The sequence below is a fragment of the Somniosus microcephalus genome, chromosome 9 (assembly GCF_052327205.1).
Source record: "Somniosus microcephalus isolate GS21.2 chromosome 9, FLI_Smic_1.0, whole genome shotgun sequence".
Classification (NCBI taxonomy): Eukaryota; Metazoa; Chordata; class Chondrichthyes; order Squaliformes; family Somniosidae; genus Somniosus; species Somniosus microcephalus.
In genome coordinates, this window is record NC_140995.1 from 44612126 (window position 1) to 44624598 (window position 12473).

The following is a 12473-nucleotide window of genomic DNA, read 5'->3' on the forward strand; positions in this document are numbered from 1 at the left end:
CTTTACAGCCTTCCTTCCTCTAGGCTTCGGGAGTCCATCATTCAGCCGGCACAGAAAGCAGAATGGCCGCGAGCTGTCAAAAGTGACAGCCTTCAGCTTTCAGTGCCGGTGAGATTTCTAACTGAGTCTGCGTAGAATGACTCAGGTTAGAAGTAAGACTGTCAGTGTTTGACAGCTTCAAACAGCTGTGAAACACTGATATTTCATCTGTCAACACGTCTTGACAGATGAAATTTCAGTCTGTGACGTCACCTGTTGCCGGGTGGCCCTTAATTGGCCTGCTGAGCCCGCTGGGCAGGCTCAAAAAGGTCAATCAAGGGAAAATCACGTGGATTGGCCGCATCTCATTGGAGGTGGGACTAAAACCCGAAAGTTGTAGTCCCGCCTCCTTCCCAACTTCTGAATGGAAATCCAGCCTGTGGTATTAGAAAGGCTGGCTGTACTTAAAGTAGATAAATCACCAGGAGTGGATGGGATGCATCCTAGGACGCTGAGGGAATTGAGGGAGGAAATCGCGGAGGTACTGGCCATAATATTCCAATCCTCCTTAGATACGGGGGTGGTGCTAGAGGACTGGAGAATTGCAAATGTTACACCATAGTTCAAAAAACGGTGTAAAGATAATCCCAGCAACTACAGGTCAGTCAGTTTGACCTCAGTAGTGGGGAAGCTTTTAGAAACAGTAATCAGGGACAAAATTAACAGTCACTTGGACAAGTGTGGATTAATTAAGGAAAGCCAGCATGGATTTGTTAAAAGCAAATCGTGTTAAACTAATTTGATTGAGTTCTTTGATGAGGTAACTGAGAGGGTTGATGAGGGTAATGCAGTTGACATGGTGTACATGGATTTCCAAAAGGCATTCGACAAAGTGCCACATAATAGGCTTACCAGCAAGGTTGAAGCCTATGGATTAAAAGGGACAGTGGCAGCATGGATACAGAATTGGCTAAGTGATAGGAAACAGAGCATAGTGGTGAACGGTTGTTTTTCGAACTGGAGGAAGGTATACAGTGGTGTTCCCCAGGGGTTGGTTCTGGGACTACTGTTTTTCTTGATATATATTAATGACTTGGATGTGGGTGTACAGGGCACAATTTCAAAATCTGCAGATGACAGAAAACTTGGAAGTATAGTGAACAGTGAGGAGGAGAATAATAGACTTCAGGAAGACATAGACAGGCCGGTGAAATGGGCGGACACGTGGCAGATGAAATTTAACGCAGGAAATTGTGAAGTGATACATTTTGGTAGAAAGAATGAGGAGAGGACATATAAACTAAATCGTACAATCCTGAAGGGGGTGCACGAACAGAGAGACCTGGGGGTATGTGTGCACAAATCGTTGAAGGTGGCAGGGCAGGTTGAGAAAGCAGTTAAAAAGGCTTACAGAATCCTGGGCTTCATAAATAGAGGTATAGAGTACAAAAGTTTAGAAATTATGATGAACCTGTATAAAACACTAGTTCGGCCCCAACTGGAGTACTGTGTCCAATTCTGAGCACCACACTTTTGGAAGGATGTGAAGGCCTTAGAGAGGATGCAGAAAAGATTTAAGAGAATGATTCCAGGAATGAGGGACTTCAGTTACATTGATAGCCTTGGGAAGCTGGGGTTGTTCTCCTTGGAGCAGAGAAGATTGAGAGGAGATTTGCTGGAGGTGTTCAAAATCATGAGGGGTCTAGACAAGGTAGATGGAGTGAAACTGTTCCCATTGGCAGAAGGGTCGCGAACCAGAGGACACAGATTTAAGGTAATTGGCAAAAGAACCAAAGGCAACGTAAGAAAAAACTTTTGTACGCAGCAAATGGTTAGGATCTGGAATGCACTGCCTGAAAGCGTGGTGGAGGTAGTTTCAATCATGGCTTTCAAAAGGGAGTTGTGTAAGTATCTGAAGGAAAGAAATTTGCAGGGCTAAGGGGAAAGGACAGGGGAGTGGGACAAGCTGAAGTGCTCTTGCAGAGAGCTGGCACGGGATCGACAGGCCGAATGGTCTTCTTCCATGCTGTAACCATCCTATGATTCTATGATTCTTTCACAACCTCTGGACGTCCCAAAGCGCTTTACAGCATATTAAGTGCTTTTGAAGTGTAGCCACTGATTTAATGTTGGAAACATGGGACCCAATTTGTACACAGCAAGGCCCCACAAACAGCAATGTGATAATGACCAGGTAATCTGTTTTAGTGATGTTGGTTGAGGGATAAATATTGGCCCAAAGCACCGGGGAGAACTCCCCTGCGCTTCTTTGATATAGTGCCATTTAATCTTTTACATCCACCTGAGAGGGCAGACAGGGCCTCGGTTTAACACCACACCCAAAAGATGGCACCCCCGACAGTGCAGCACTCCTTCAGTACTGCACTGGAGTGCCAGCCTAGATTATGTGCTCAAGTCTCTGGAGTGGGACTATGAATCCATAACTTTCTGACTCAGAGGCGAGAGTGCTACCCACTGAGCCAAACTGACACTAAAAGGGGAGTGTGAATATTTGTCAAAGTATTATTGAGGAGAAAAAAACACAGATCCAAGTAAATTTGTATGACCAGTGACAGATATTTACTTCTACATTTAATAGAAATAATTCCTGCCAATGGTTCAGGACGTTTACCCAATAAGCAACTGAGCTGTGTGCCAGCTGTGGCTCAGTTGATAGCAGCGTCCCTCAGTACTGCACTGGAGTGTCAGTCCACATTTCTGTGCTCAAGTCTCTGGAATGGGACAATGAACTGGGACTGAGGTGTGGCTCAGTTGGTAGCAGAGGTGAACATATTTAGCCATGCCTCTGAGTCAGAAGGTCATGGGTTCAAGCCCCACTCTAGAGTATTGAGCTCAAAATTTCAGCTGACACTCCAGTCCAGTATTGAGGGGGTGACACCCTGTCCGAGGAGTGGTCTTTTAGATAAGATGTTAAACCAAGGCCCCCATCTGCTCTCTCGGGTGGATGGAAAAGATCCCATGCACTATTGGAAGAGCAGCAGGGGAATTCCTTTGGTGTCCTGGCCAATATTTAGCCCTCAACCAACATCACTAAAACAGATTATCTGGTCATTATCACAAATTGACTGACTCGTTTCCTACATTACAACAGTGACGACACTTCACAAAGAATACTTTGGCTGTAAAGTGCTTTGGGACATCCTGAGGTCGTGAAAGGCATGAGGAAAATGCAAGTCTTTCTTTCTTACTAAAATTCTTGTGTGCCGATGATGTTGGCGGCTTCACCAGCAAAGTGCACATTTGACGTTATCCCTGTGATACCGCAGCACTCCCACACCCTCCCCCTTCCCAGCTGTGATATCCGAGTGGTAAGGTCAGAAACTGAGAGAAGCGAGATACTGGGAACAAAACCCAACTGTTTATTTACCCGGTGTAGCAGAGAAACATCTCTTACAGGCTGCAAGCAAAGCACATAATTCTTACTGCACGATGGCAAGATGGAGGATTCACCTCTGAGTCATACCCATAATGCAATGCCACATTACCGTATAAACTGGTGTACCAGGACATTGAATACATGACCCATTACCTTAAAAACTGGTGAATGTGAACCCTTAATATTTGGCTCCATCTGGTGGATAACTTAAACATTACATCCCAGATTACTATATCCCTCCCCTCTTAAGTTGAACATTAATTTCTCAACAACATTCTTAAAAAATCCCATAAGGAAACTCCTTTAACAATAGTCCATACTGAACGAATCTAGCAGGTCGTTATCAATCTCTCTGGCGGCTTGTGAGTCCTTGGTGAACCTCTTACAGTCAAGTCCCTGCTTGGTTGTGGTAGAGCCACCTGCTGCTCCTGAGCAGTACTCAGAGTATCTGACTCTGCTACGATGGTTTCCTCTTGATGAAGGGATCCAGGTGGAACTGGCTCTGTTCGTGGTGGTGGTACCACCAATGCATTTGGATAAATGGGGGCCAACTTGTCCTCCGACATCTCCTCTGGAACCTCCATTTCGATTTCCCCTGGTCTGGTCAGTATCTGATCTACATGTCTGCGTACTACCTGACTAGTTCCCACCATGACCGGATATGATACTGGACCGGTCATTGAGTCTATGACGCCAGGAATCCATTTTGGACCATAACTGAAATTCCTGGTAAGGACCGCATCTCCTTCTCCAAAACTGCAGCTCTTTGTCCTTCTGTCATGGTTCTCCTTTTGTTTGATTTGTCGGTTTTCCACCTTCCTTTTTAGATCTGGGTGAATCAGGTCAAGAGTGGAGCGTAGTCGACGTCCTAACAACAGCTCAGCAGGAGAGAGTCCTGTGGTAGATTGAGGTGTTATTCTGTAGCTGAACAGAACTCGTGACACCTTGGTTGCCAAACTCCCTTCCGCACTTTTTTTCATCATCTCCTTAAATGTTTGTACGGCTCTCTCCGCAAGTCCATTTGAAGACGGATGATATGGAGCTGAGGTTATGTGCACTATGCCATTGTTTCTCATGAACTCTTTTGTTTCTGTACTCACAAAATACGTGGCATTGTCACTTACTACGATCTCCGGTAGCCCTTGATTACTAAAACTCCTACGCAGGCAGTCTATAGTAACAGTAGATGAAGCAGAATTTACAGGATAAACATCCATCCATTTGGAATGTGCATCAATGATTATGAGGAACATCTTTCCCATGAATGGACCCGCATAATCTACATATAATCTTCTCCATGGTTTATCCAGCCACTCCCAAGGGTGGAGGAGAGCCGCTGCTGGTGCCTTCCTGTGTACTTGACAAGTGCTGCATGTCTTGACTAGATTTTCTATCTCCTCATCTAGCTTTGGCCACCACAAGTAACTCCTTGCCAAGGCTTTCATACGCGAAACTCTAGGATGACACTGATGTAGTTGCCCTAGGATAGACTGTCGTGCTGGCTGTGGAATAATCACTCTTGCTCCCCACAACACGCAGCCATCCTACACACCCAGCTCTGTCTTCCTGACACGGTAAGGTGTGAAATCAGTCCCTTCCGGATGCTGTGGCCAACCCCTCATCATATGTTCTCAGACTCTAGACAGTACTGGATCTTTACCGGTCCATGTCCTTACTTGTTCTGCGGTCACAATTGCTGTGTCCGTGTCCTCCAACATCAAAACTCTGTCCTCTGGAGCTGCACGGATAGGTGTACCTGGCAGAGGAAGATGGCTCAAGGCATTTGCGTTCCCATGGTACTTGCCCGCCTTGTAAACGATGACATACTCATATGCCCTCAACGTCACTGCCCACCTCTGGATCCGGGGTGACACCATCTGTGGTACTGCTTTCATTTCATTAAAAAGAGACAGAAGAGGTTTATGAGCGGTGCATATGGTGAATTTCCTGCCATATATATACTTGTGAAACCTCTGTAACCCAAACATTACTGCTAACCCCTCTTTATCTAACTGGGAATAGTTTTTTTCCACTGGTGTCAGAGTTCGAGACATAAACCCTATTGGTCTTTCTGTTCCATCTTCCAAGCTGTGTGAAAGAACCGCCCCCAACCCGTAAGGTGAAGCATCACAAGAGAGAATGATGTCTTTCTTTGCATTGTAGTGAACCAGCACATCCAATGACAGCATCAGTTTCTTGGACTGTTCAAATGAAACTCTCTGTTCCTCTTCCCACTGCCACTGTATCTCCTTGCACAGAGGTTTGTGAAGAGGTGCTAACACTGTTGCCAAGTTTGGTAAAAATCTGTTATAATAGTTTAGCAGTCCCAGGTAAGCTTTTAACTCAGTCACATTGTTAGGAGCTGGGGCCTCCTGCAGTGCTTGTACCTTCTCCTTGATTGGATGGAGCCCGGTGGCGTCCACTCTGTGTCCCAGGAACACGGCCTCATTCCCCAGGAAAGTGCACTTACTCCTCTTGAGCCGTAACCCAGCCTTATCCAATCTTTGTAGTACCTCTCTCAGAGTGCTCAGATGCTCCTGGTCAGTTCTTCCCGTCACCAGAATGTCATCCAGATAGATTGAAACATGTGGGATCCCTTGCAGTACACCCTCGATAGTCCTCTGGAAAATAGCTGGACTAGATGAGACACCGAATGGTAAGCGGTTATAGGTAAACAAACTCTTGTGTGTATTTATGGTTACATACTTCTTGGATTCCTCGTCTAGTGTAATCTGCAAGTATGCATGACTCATATCCAGCTTCGTGAATTTCTTCACTCCAGCCAGGTTTGCAAAGAGATCCTCTGTTTTGGGAATAGGATACTGTTCTAGTTTAGACACCCTATTTACTGTCAATTTATAATCTCCACAGTCTTACCGAATTGTCCAGTTTTAAAACAGGTACAATGGGAGCTGCCCATTCTGAACATTTCACGGGTTCCAGAATGTTCTCTCTCAAAAGACGGTCAAGCTCAGCCTCTACCTTTGGTTTCATGGCATAAGGCACAAGTCGTTGTTTAAAAAACCTTGGCAGTGCCTCCTTGTCTACATAAATCTTAGCTGGGGGGCCATTAAATGTGCCAAGCTCTTCCTTGAACACGTTCTCATGTTCAATCAACACTTCTTGCAAAGACAATTGTTTGCCTCCCTCTATTTGATTTATTGCTCCCCAATCTAATTTAAGTTCTTGTATCCAGCCCCGACCTAACAGGTTTGGTCCAGAACCCGATACTACAACTACAGGTAGCTGTTCCACGGTGTCCCTGTGTTGCACAGTTACAGTAGCTGTACCCAATGTCGCTACTCATTCACCGGTATATGTTTTAAGCTGCATAGAGCAAGACTTTAACTCTGGAACTTTTGCACGGTTCCACAATTTTGAGTACTCCTCCCTGTTCATTATGGTTACGCCGCATCCTGTATCCACTTCAAAGTTGACCTTAGAGTCATTTACTGTCAGTTGCAAAATGATAGGATCCACTTTTGGAATGTTCTCTACCATACTATGCATTATGAACATGTCGTCTTCTTTCTCAGCTTCTCCGCTGATGTGATGTGCTCCCTGTTTTTTCACTTCTCTTCCTAGGTTTTGCTTTCCTCCACCTTTTGGTTTGTATTCCTCCACGGTTGCTTTTGCCCTGCATGCACGTTTTATGTGTCCTTTTTTCCCACACTTGTGGCACTTTTCCTCCAGAAACCTGCATTCCCTCGCCAGGTGATCGCCATTGCATCTATAACATGCCTTTACATGCTCACGTTGTGGTTTCTGATGCATGTTTAACTTGTGCACAACCTGACCTGCAACTTGCTTTGTAGTAGCCCAGTCTGAACCTTGTATTTCTTTTACGTCTCGGTTCGCTATCTCTATGGCTTGAGCAAGTTCCAACACTTTTTCATACATAAGCCCAGTCTCGGACAATAATCTCTGCTGCATTCGATCATCCATTATCCCGCAAACTAGCCTATCTCTCAGCATGTCTTTCAGGTTGTTGCCGTAATTGCAATCGTGTGCCAATTTCCTCAACACCGCTACATAATCCAATACAGTCTCTCCCGGTTTTCTGTTCCGTGAATTAAATTTGAAACGCTGTACAATCTCACTCGGTCTGGGATTGAAATGGTCCTTCAGCAAGGCCACTAAGTTAGCAAATGATCTGTCTCCAGGCTTTTCAGGACTGCATAAGTTTCTCATTAAACTATACGTCTGACTTCCCACAGAAGTGAGCAAAATAGCTCTCCTTTTTCCGACATCATTTATATCATTTGCTTCAAAGAAATGCATCAGCAACTCGCAGTACTAATCCCAGGTCTGCGTCTGAACATCAAAAGCAGAGATCTGTCCTACCGTAGCAGCCATGATACGTTATTCAGTGTTCCTTTTCTTTTTTTTCTTCGACAAGATGTGATCTGTTTATCCTCGTCGCCAATATATGATATCCAAGTGGTAAGGTCAGAAACTGAGAGAAGCGAGATATTAAGAACAAAGCCCAACTGTTTATTTACCCGGTGTAGCAGAGAAACATCTCTTACAGGCTGCAAGCAAAGCACACAATTCTTACTGCACGATGGCAAGATGGAGGATTCACCTTTGAGTCATACCTATAATGCAATGCCACATTACCGTATAAACTGGTGTACCAGGACATTGAATACATGACCCATTACCTTAAAAACTGGTGAATGTGAACCCTTAATATTTGGCTCCATCTGGTGGATAACTTAAACATTACATCCCAGATTACTATACCAGCCATGAAAGCTTTGACCATTTTAAACAATCCCTCACGCTGGCTTCTCACATTGCGGCTTGTGGGAGCTTACTGTGACTACACTTCAAAAGAACCTCATTGGCTGTAAAGTATTTTTGGTTGTGAAAGATGCTATATGAATGCAAGATCTTTCTTTCACTGAGACAAGCTACAAATTGCCCTTTATTTAGTGTCAGGCTAGTTCAAAGAGTCTCACCTGTGAAGCCCAAGGGACAAACACAAACGTAATCTGCCACCAGGTCTAGGCAGGTCGATTGGTTCTCACAAAATCCATAGCTGCAGTCATCAAAGTTAATTTCACAGTTCAGGCCCTCAAACCCTGGGTAAGAGAACATGTTTCGTTAGAGGCATTATATAAGAAAGTCACAACTACAGCTCCAGCAACAGGCAGTCAACTGCCTGCTACTGCATGGCTTTTAATTTAGCTCAAGTTACAGGAAGTTAGGAATAAGGAGGAGAGCCAAGCAAAAGCTCTCCCACCAAGAGAGTTTGTGAATGTAAGTTACCAGGGAAGGTCATTGCAAGGGGCTCCAGAAGCTATGGGTTCTGAAGGGAGAAGGTGCTGTGAGCCATGGTGGGAAGGTGAAGTTCCTATCAAGATGGTTGATGGGGCCTTTTCCTATTTTCTTTTATTGTGTCTGCCGTGTCTCAGTTGGTAGCACACTCGCCTCCGAGTCAGAAGGTTATGGGTGCAAGTCCCACTCCAGAAACGTGAGCACAAAATCTTGCCTCACACACCAGTGTAGTACTAATGGAGTGCTACACTGTCGGAGGTGCCACCTTTTGGATGAGACTTTAAACCGAGGCCCTGTCTGTCCTCTCAGGTGGACGTAATAGATCCCATGGCACTATTTTGAAGAAGAGCAGGGGAGTTCTCCCCGGTGTCCTGGCCAATATTTATCCCTCAATCAACATCACTAAAACAGATTATCTGGTCATTATCACATTGCTGTTTATGGGACCTTGTTTACTACATTACAACAGTGACTACACTTCTTAAAGCGTACTTTGGCTGTAAAGTGCTTTGGGATGACCTGAGGTCATGAAAGGCATGAGAAAAATGCAAGTCTTTCTTTCTTACTAAAACTTTGTGTGCACTGATGATGCTAGCGGCTTCACCAGTAAAGTGCACATTGGCCATTATCCCTGTGATCCCACAGCAATCCCACCCCCTGCCCCACCCCATCTGTGAAAGCTTTGACCATATGGAACAATCCCTCACACTCTGGCTTCTCTGAAACATGGACCAGCAGCCAGGGAAAGGAAGGCCATCGAGTCAGTGCGATCTACATTGCACTGAAGTAAAATACCGCACTTTTGGCCATCTCATTAAGTGCTGTTTAGTTTGAAAGTCCATATGTCCCCCTAACTGGTTAAAGAGGTTACAAATACCTTTGTCTGCAATGGAATGTTTCATTGCAATTTCTGACATTATATGCTCTCATAAATGTATTCAGCTGAATGGTCACGCCACCAAATGACTGTCATCAGCGCTGTCACAGGGCATGGCGATGGCAAGCGCTTGACTAATGCTAACCCATCAACAGCGTCACTGTGAAGCGTATCCTGATCATTTCTCAAACTCACCACGGAGCCAATTTCCCACTACTCTCCCGGTAATAAAACTCTCAAATTATCCTGAGTTCATTAATAATGAATAACAGTTCTCATTCTAATTCAAGAGTTTAATAAAAAGAGCCACGTCTTGGAGGTAAAGTATCAGCCAAAAGCACAAAAGAACTATCAATATAAATGCCATCATTCACGTTCAGCTAGAATTAGCTACTGAAGCAGTCTATTCAGAATTTAAAAGAATGGTCTCCTTTGCTGATGGTTCTGGGAAGATGAGGCATCTTGGGCCGTGGCGGGGTGGCGGGGGCGGGGGGAGTGGGGAGGGCTTGAGCGCGGAATGAAAACCAGCGGGAATGTTTCGATGAGTCTTGCATTAAAGCTGTGGACAGGCCCCAAACGACCAGCTTATGTTGGGTAGAAAATGAGTTCAAGTCAAAGCTTCTGGGCAGTTAAGCTCACCCAATTGGTCAATGATTAAGTATACTGCACATTTGTGTTTACTGGGTTTAGGGATCCACATTGCCACGTTTGCATTGGTGGAGTGAGCCCCAAGGAATTTCAAAGCCGGTAATTTTATATAAATGTGATAAGGTTGGTCTGCACCCCAAATATCGCATCCTGTGACTTCCAACGGCAATTCAGCGTTATCAGTCTCAATACCAGTGGCCAAATACTCTTACCTGATCATGAAAGGAAAGACTTGAAAGGTTTGTATTTATGTAGCACCTTTCACAACCTCAGGACATCCCAAAGTGCTTTACAGCGAATCAATTACTTTTGAAGTGTAGTCACTGTTGTACTGTAGGAAACGCGGCAGCTAATTTGCGCACAGCAAGCTCCCACAAACAGCAGTGTGAATATGACCAGATAATTTGTTTTTAGTGATGTTGGTTGAGGGATAAATATTGGCCAGGACACCGGGGATAACTCCCCTGCTCTTCATCAAAATAGTGCCATGGGATCATTTACATCCACCCGGGAGGGCAAACGGGGCCTCGTTTTAACGTCACATCTGAAAGACGACACCTCCTTCAGTACTGCACTGAAGTGTCAGCCTAGATTATGTGCGCAAGACTTTGTTGTCACCCTGTAAACTTCATTGAGAAATCAGGCGCTACACTAACTGTTTTAAAGTCAATATGGGTCTTCCTTGTAGCATTCATATCTAGTCATCCTTGATGCCAAATCTTTTCATGCTTGGTACAACTAACTTACTTTAAAAGCAATACTAATGAAAAAGGGTTACCTTCTGGGCAAAAGCAATTGTACATATTGAATTCATCTTGACAGACAGCCCCGTTCTGACATGGTTCTGACTCACACTCGTTCACCTCTGTCTCACAGTAAGCTCCAGAAAAACCTGTGGGAAGATGAGATCACATGTTAGAGTACACATTGTACAGACAGTCCCTCGGTACAAGAACATCTGAGCTGTTTGCATTTGTTCAGCACATTCAATCCCTATTTAACAGAAGAGCAATTGATTTGCAATTCACAATGACTCTGCATTCATTGTTCCGTAAACTTCAGCTCATCCGAAACTCTGATGCCCGTATCCTAACGTGCACCAAGTCCCGTTCACCCATCAGTGATCCCCTGTGCTCACTGACCTGCATTGGCACCCAGTCCAGCAAAGCCTCAAATTTAAAATTCTCATTCTTGTGTTCAAATTCATCCCTGACCTCAACATTCCCTATCTCTGTAACCTCCTCCAGCCCTACAACCTCCTCGAGATATCTGCGCCCCTCTAATTCTGGCCTCTTGCGCATTCCACACTTGTACACCCCACCATTGGCAGTCATGCCTGCAGCTGCCTTGGCCCTAAACTCTGAAATTCCTGCCCTAAACAACTCCACCTCTCTCTACCCTCCTTTAAAACGCTCCCGAAAACCTACTGCTTTGACCAAGCTTTTGGTCACCTGTCGTAATTGTAATGATCAATAACATGTCATTCTATAGTGGACACTAGGTGGAGCCGTAGAGCTGTATATAGCTGTATGTATAAGACTACACTACCCAGCTGTATGATATTAAGACTACATTACCCATGAGGCACTAGGCTACCCAGAAGGCAGCAGTCAAGATGGCAGCCTGCACACAGGAGCACACATGCTGCATCTCTACAGATACTGTACCTAGAGAACGTGTACTGAATAAATGACTAGCTAGAAGCTCACTGTGTTCATAATAAGAATGTCTAGTTATTAATGAACATAAGAGTAATGTCTCCTTATGTGACTGGATGTCAATACTTGTTTGATCACTCTCCTGTGAAGCACCTTGGGCCATTTTATTACGTTAAAGGTGCTATATAAAGACAAGTTGTTGTTTTTATTGTATATACAAATGGCAGTGGCTTAAATGCACAATCATATAATGCTACGCACAGCATTAAACTACTGGCCTGCTTATACATCCCAAAACCAATGGTCGAATGTATGATTTCTATGAATTGGAAAATAGCACAACTATTACAAACTAATCCGTAAATAATTAGAAGTTCTGCATCTGTTGCATGTCCACGTGGGGTGGTAAAGTGTCTGATGTATCCATAGGGGCAGATTGGGTCCAATTTCACAAATACTAAGAAGCAACCACTCAAAAAACACTTAAATGCTCAATGGAATATTAGGAGTATATATTCCGACCAGTGTTCTGCATTAATAGCTGTGGCAAAAACATGAGGAATTTAGTATGAGCACTTTAAGCTGCAGTACACTAATCATATTGGTCAAGAAACACATGTATGCATAGCGC

At 44.5% G+C, this 12473-nt stretch overlaps 1 protein-coding gene across 11 annotated transcripts in view; it reads right to left on the reverse strand.

Moving 5' to 3' along the window:
* The window catches only part of LOC147112361 (protein eyes shut homolog), a 2879641-nt gene that overhangs the window by 961249 nt on the left and 1905919 nt on the right, over nt 1–12473 (reverse strand). For 10 of the 11 annotated variants that reach the window (XM_085996555.1, XM_085996552.1, XM_085996547.1 and 7 more), the window contains 2 exons: nt 10963–11076; nt 8341–8463 (listed from right to left, as the gene is read on the reverse strand). In XM_085996555.1, the coding sequence (XP_085852681.1) occupies nt 8341–8463; nt 10963–11076 (237 nt within the window). The remainder of the gene's footprint in view (nt 1–8340; nt 8464–10962; nt 11077–12473) is intronic. The other variant, XM_085996554.1, reaches the window with a different exon arrangement.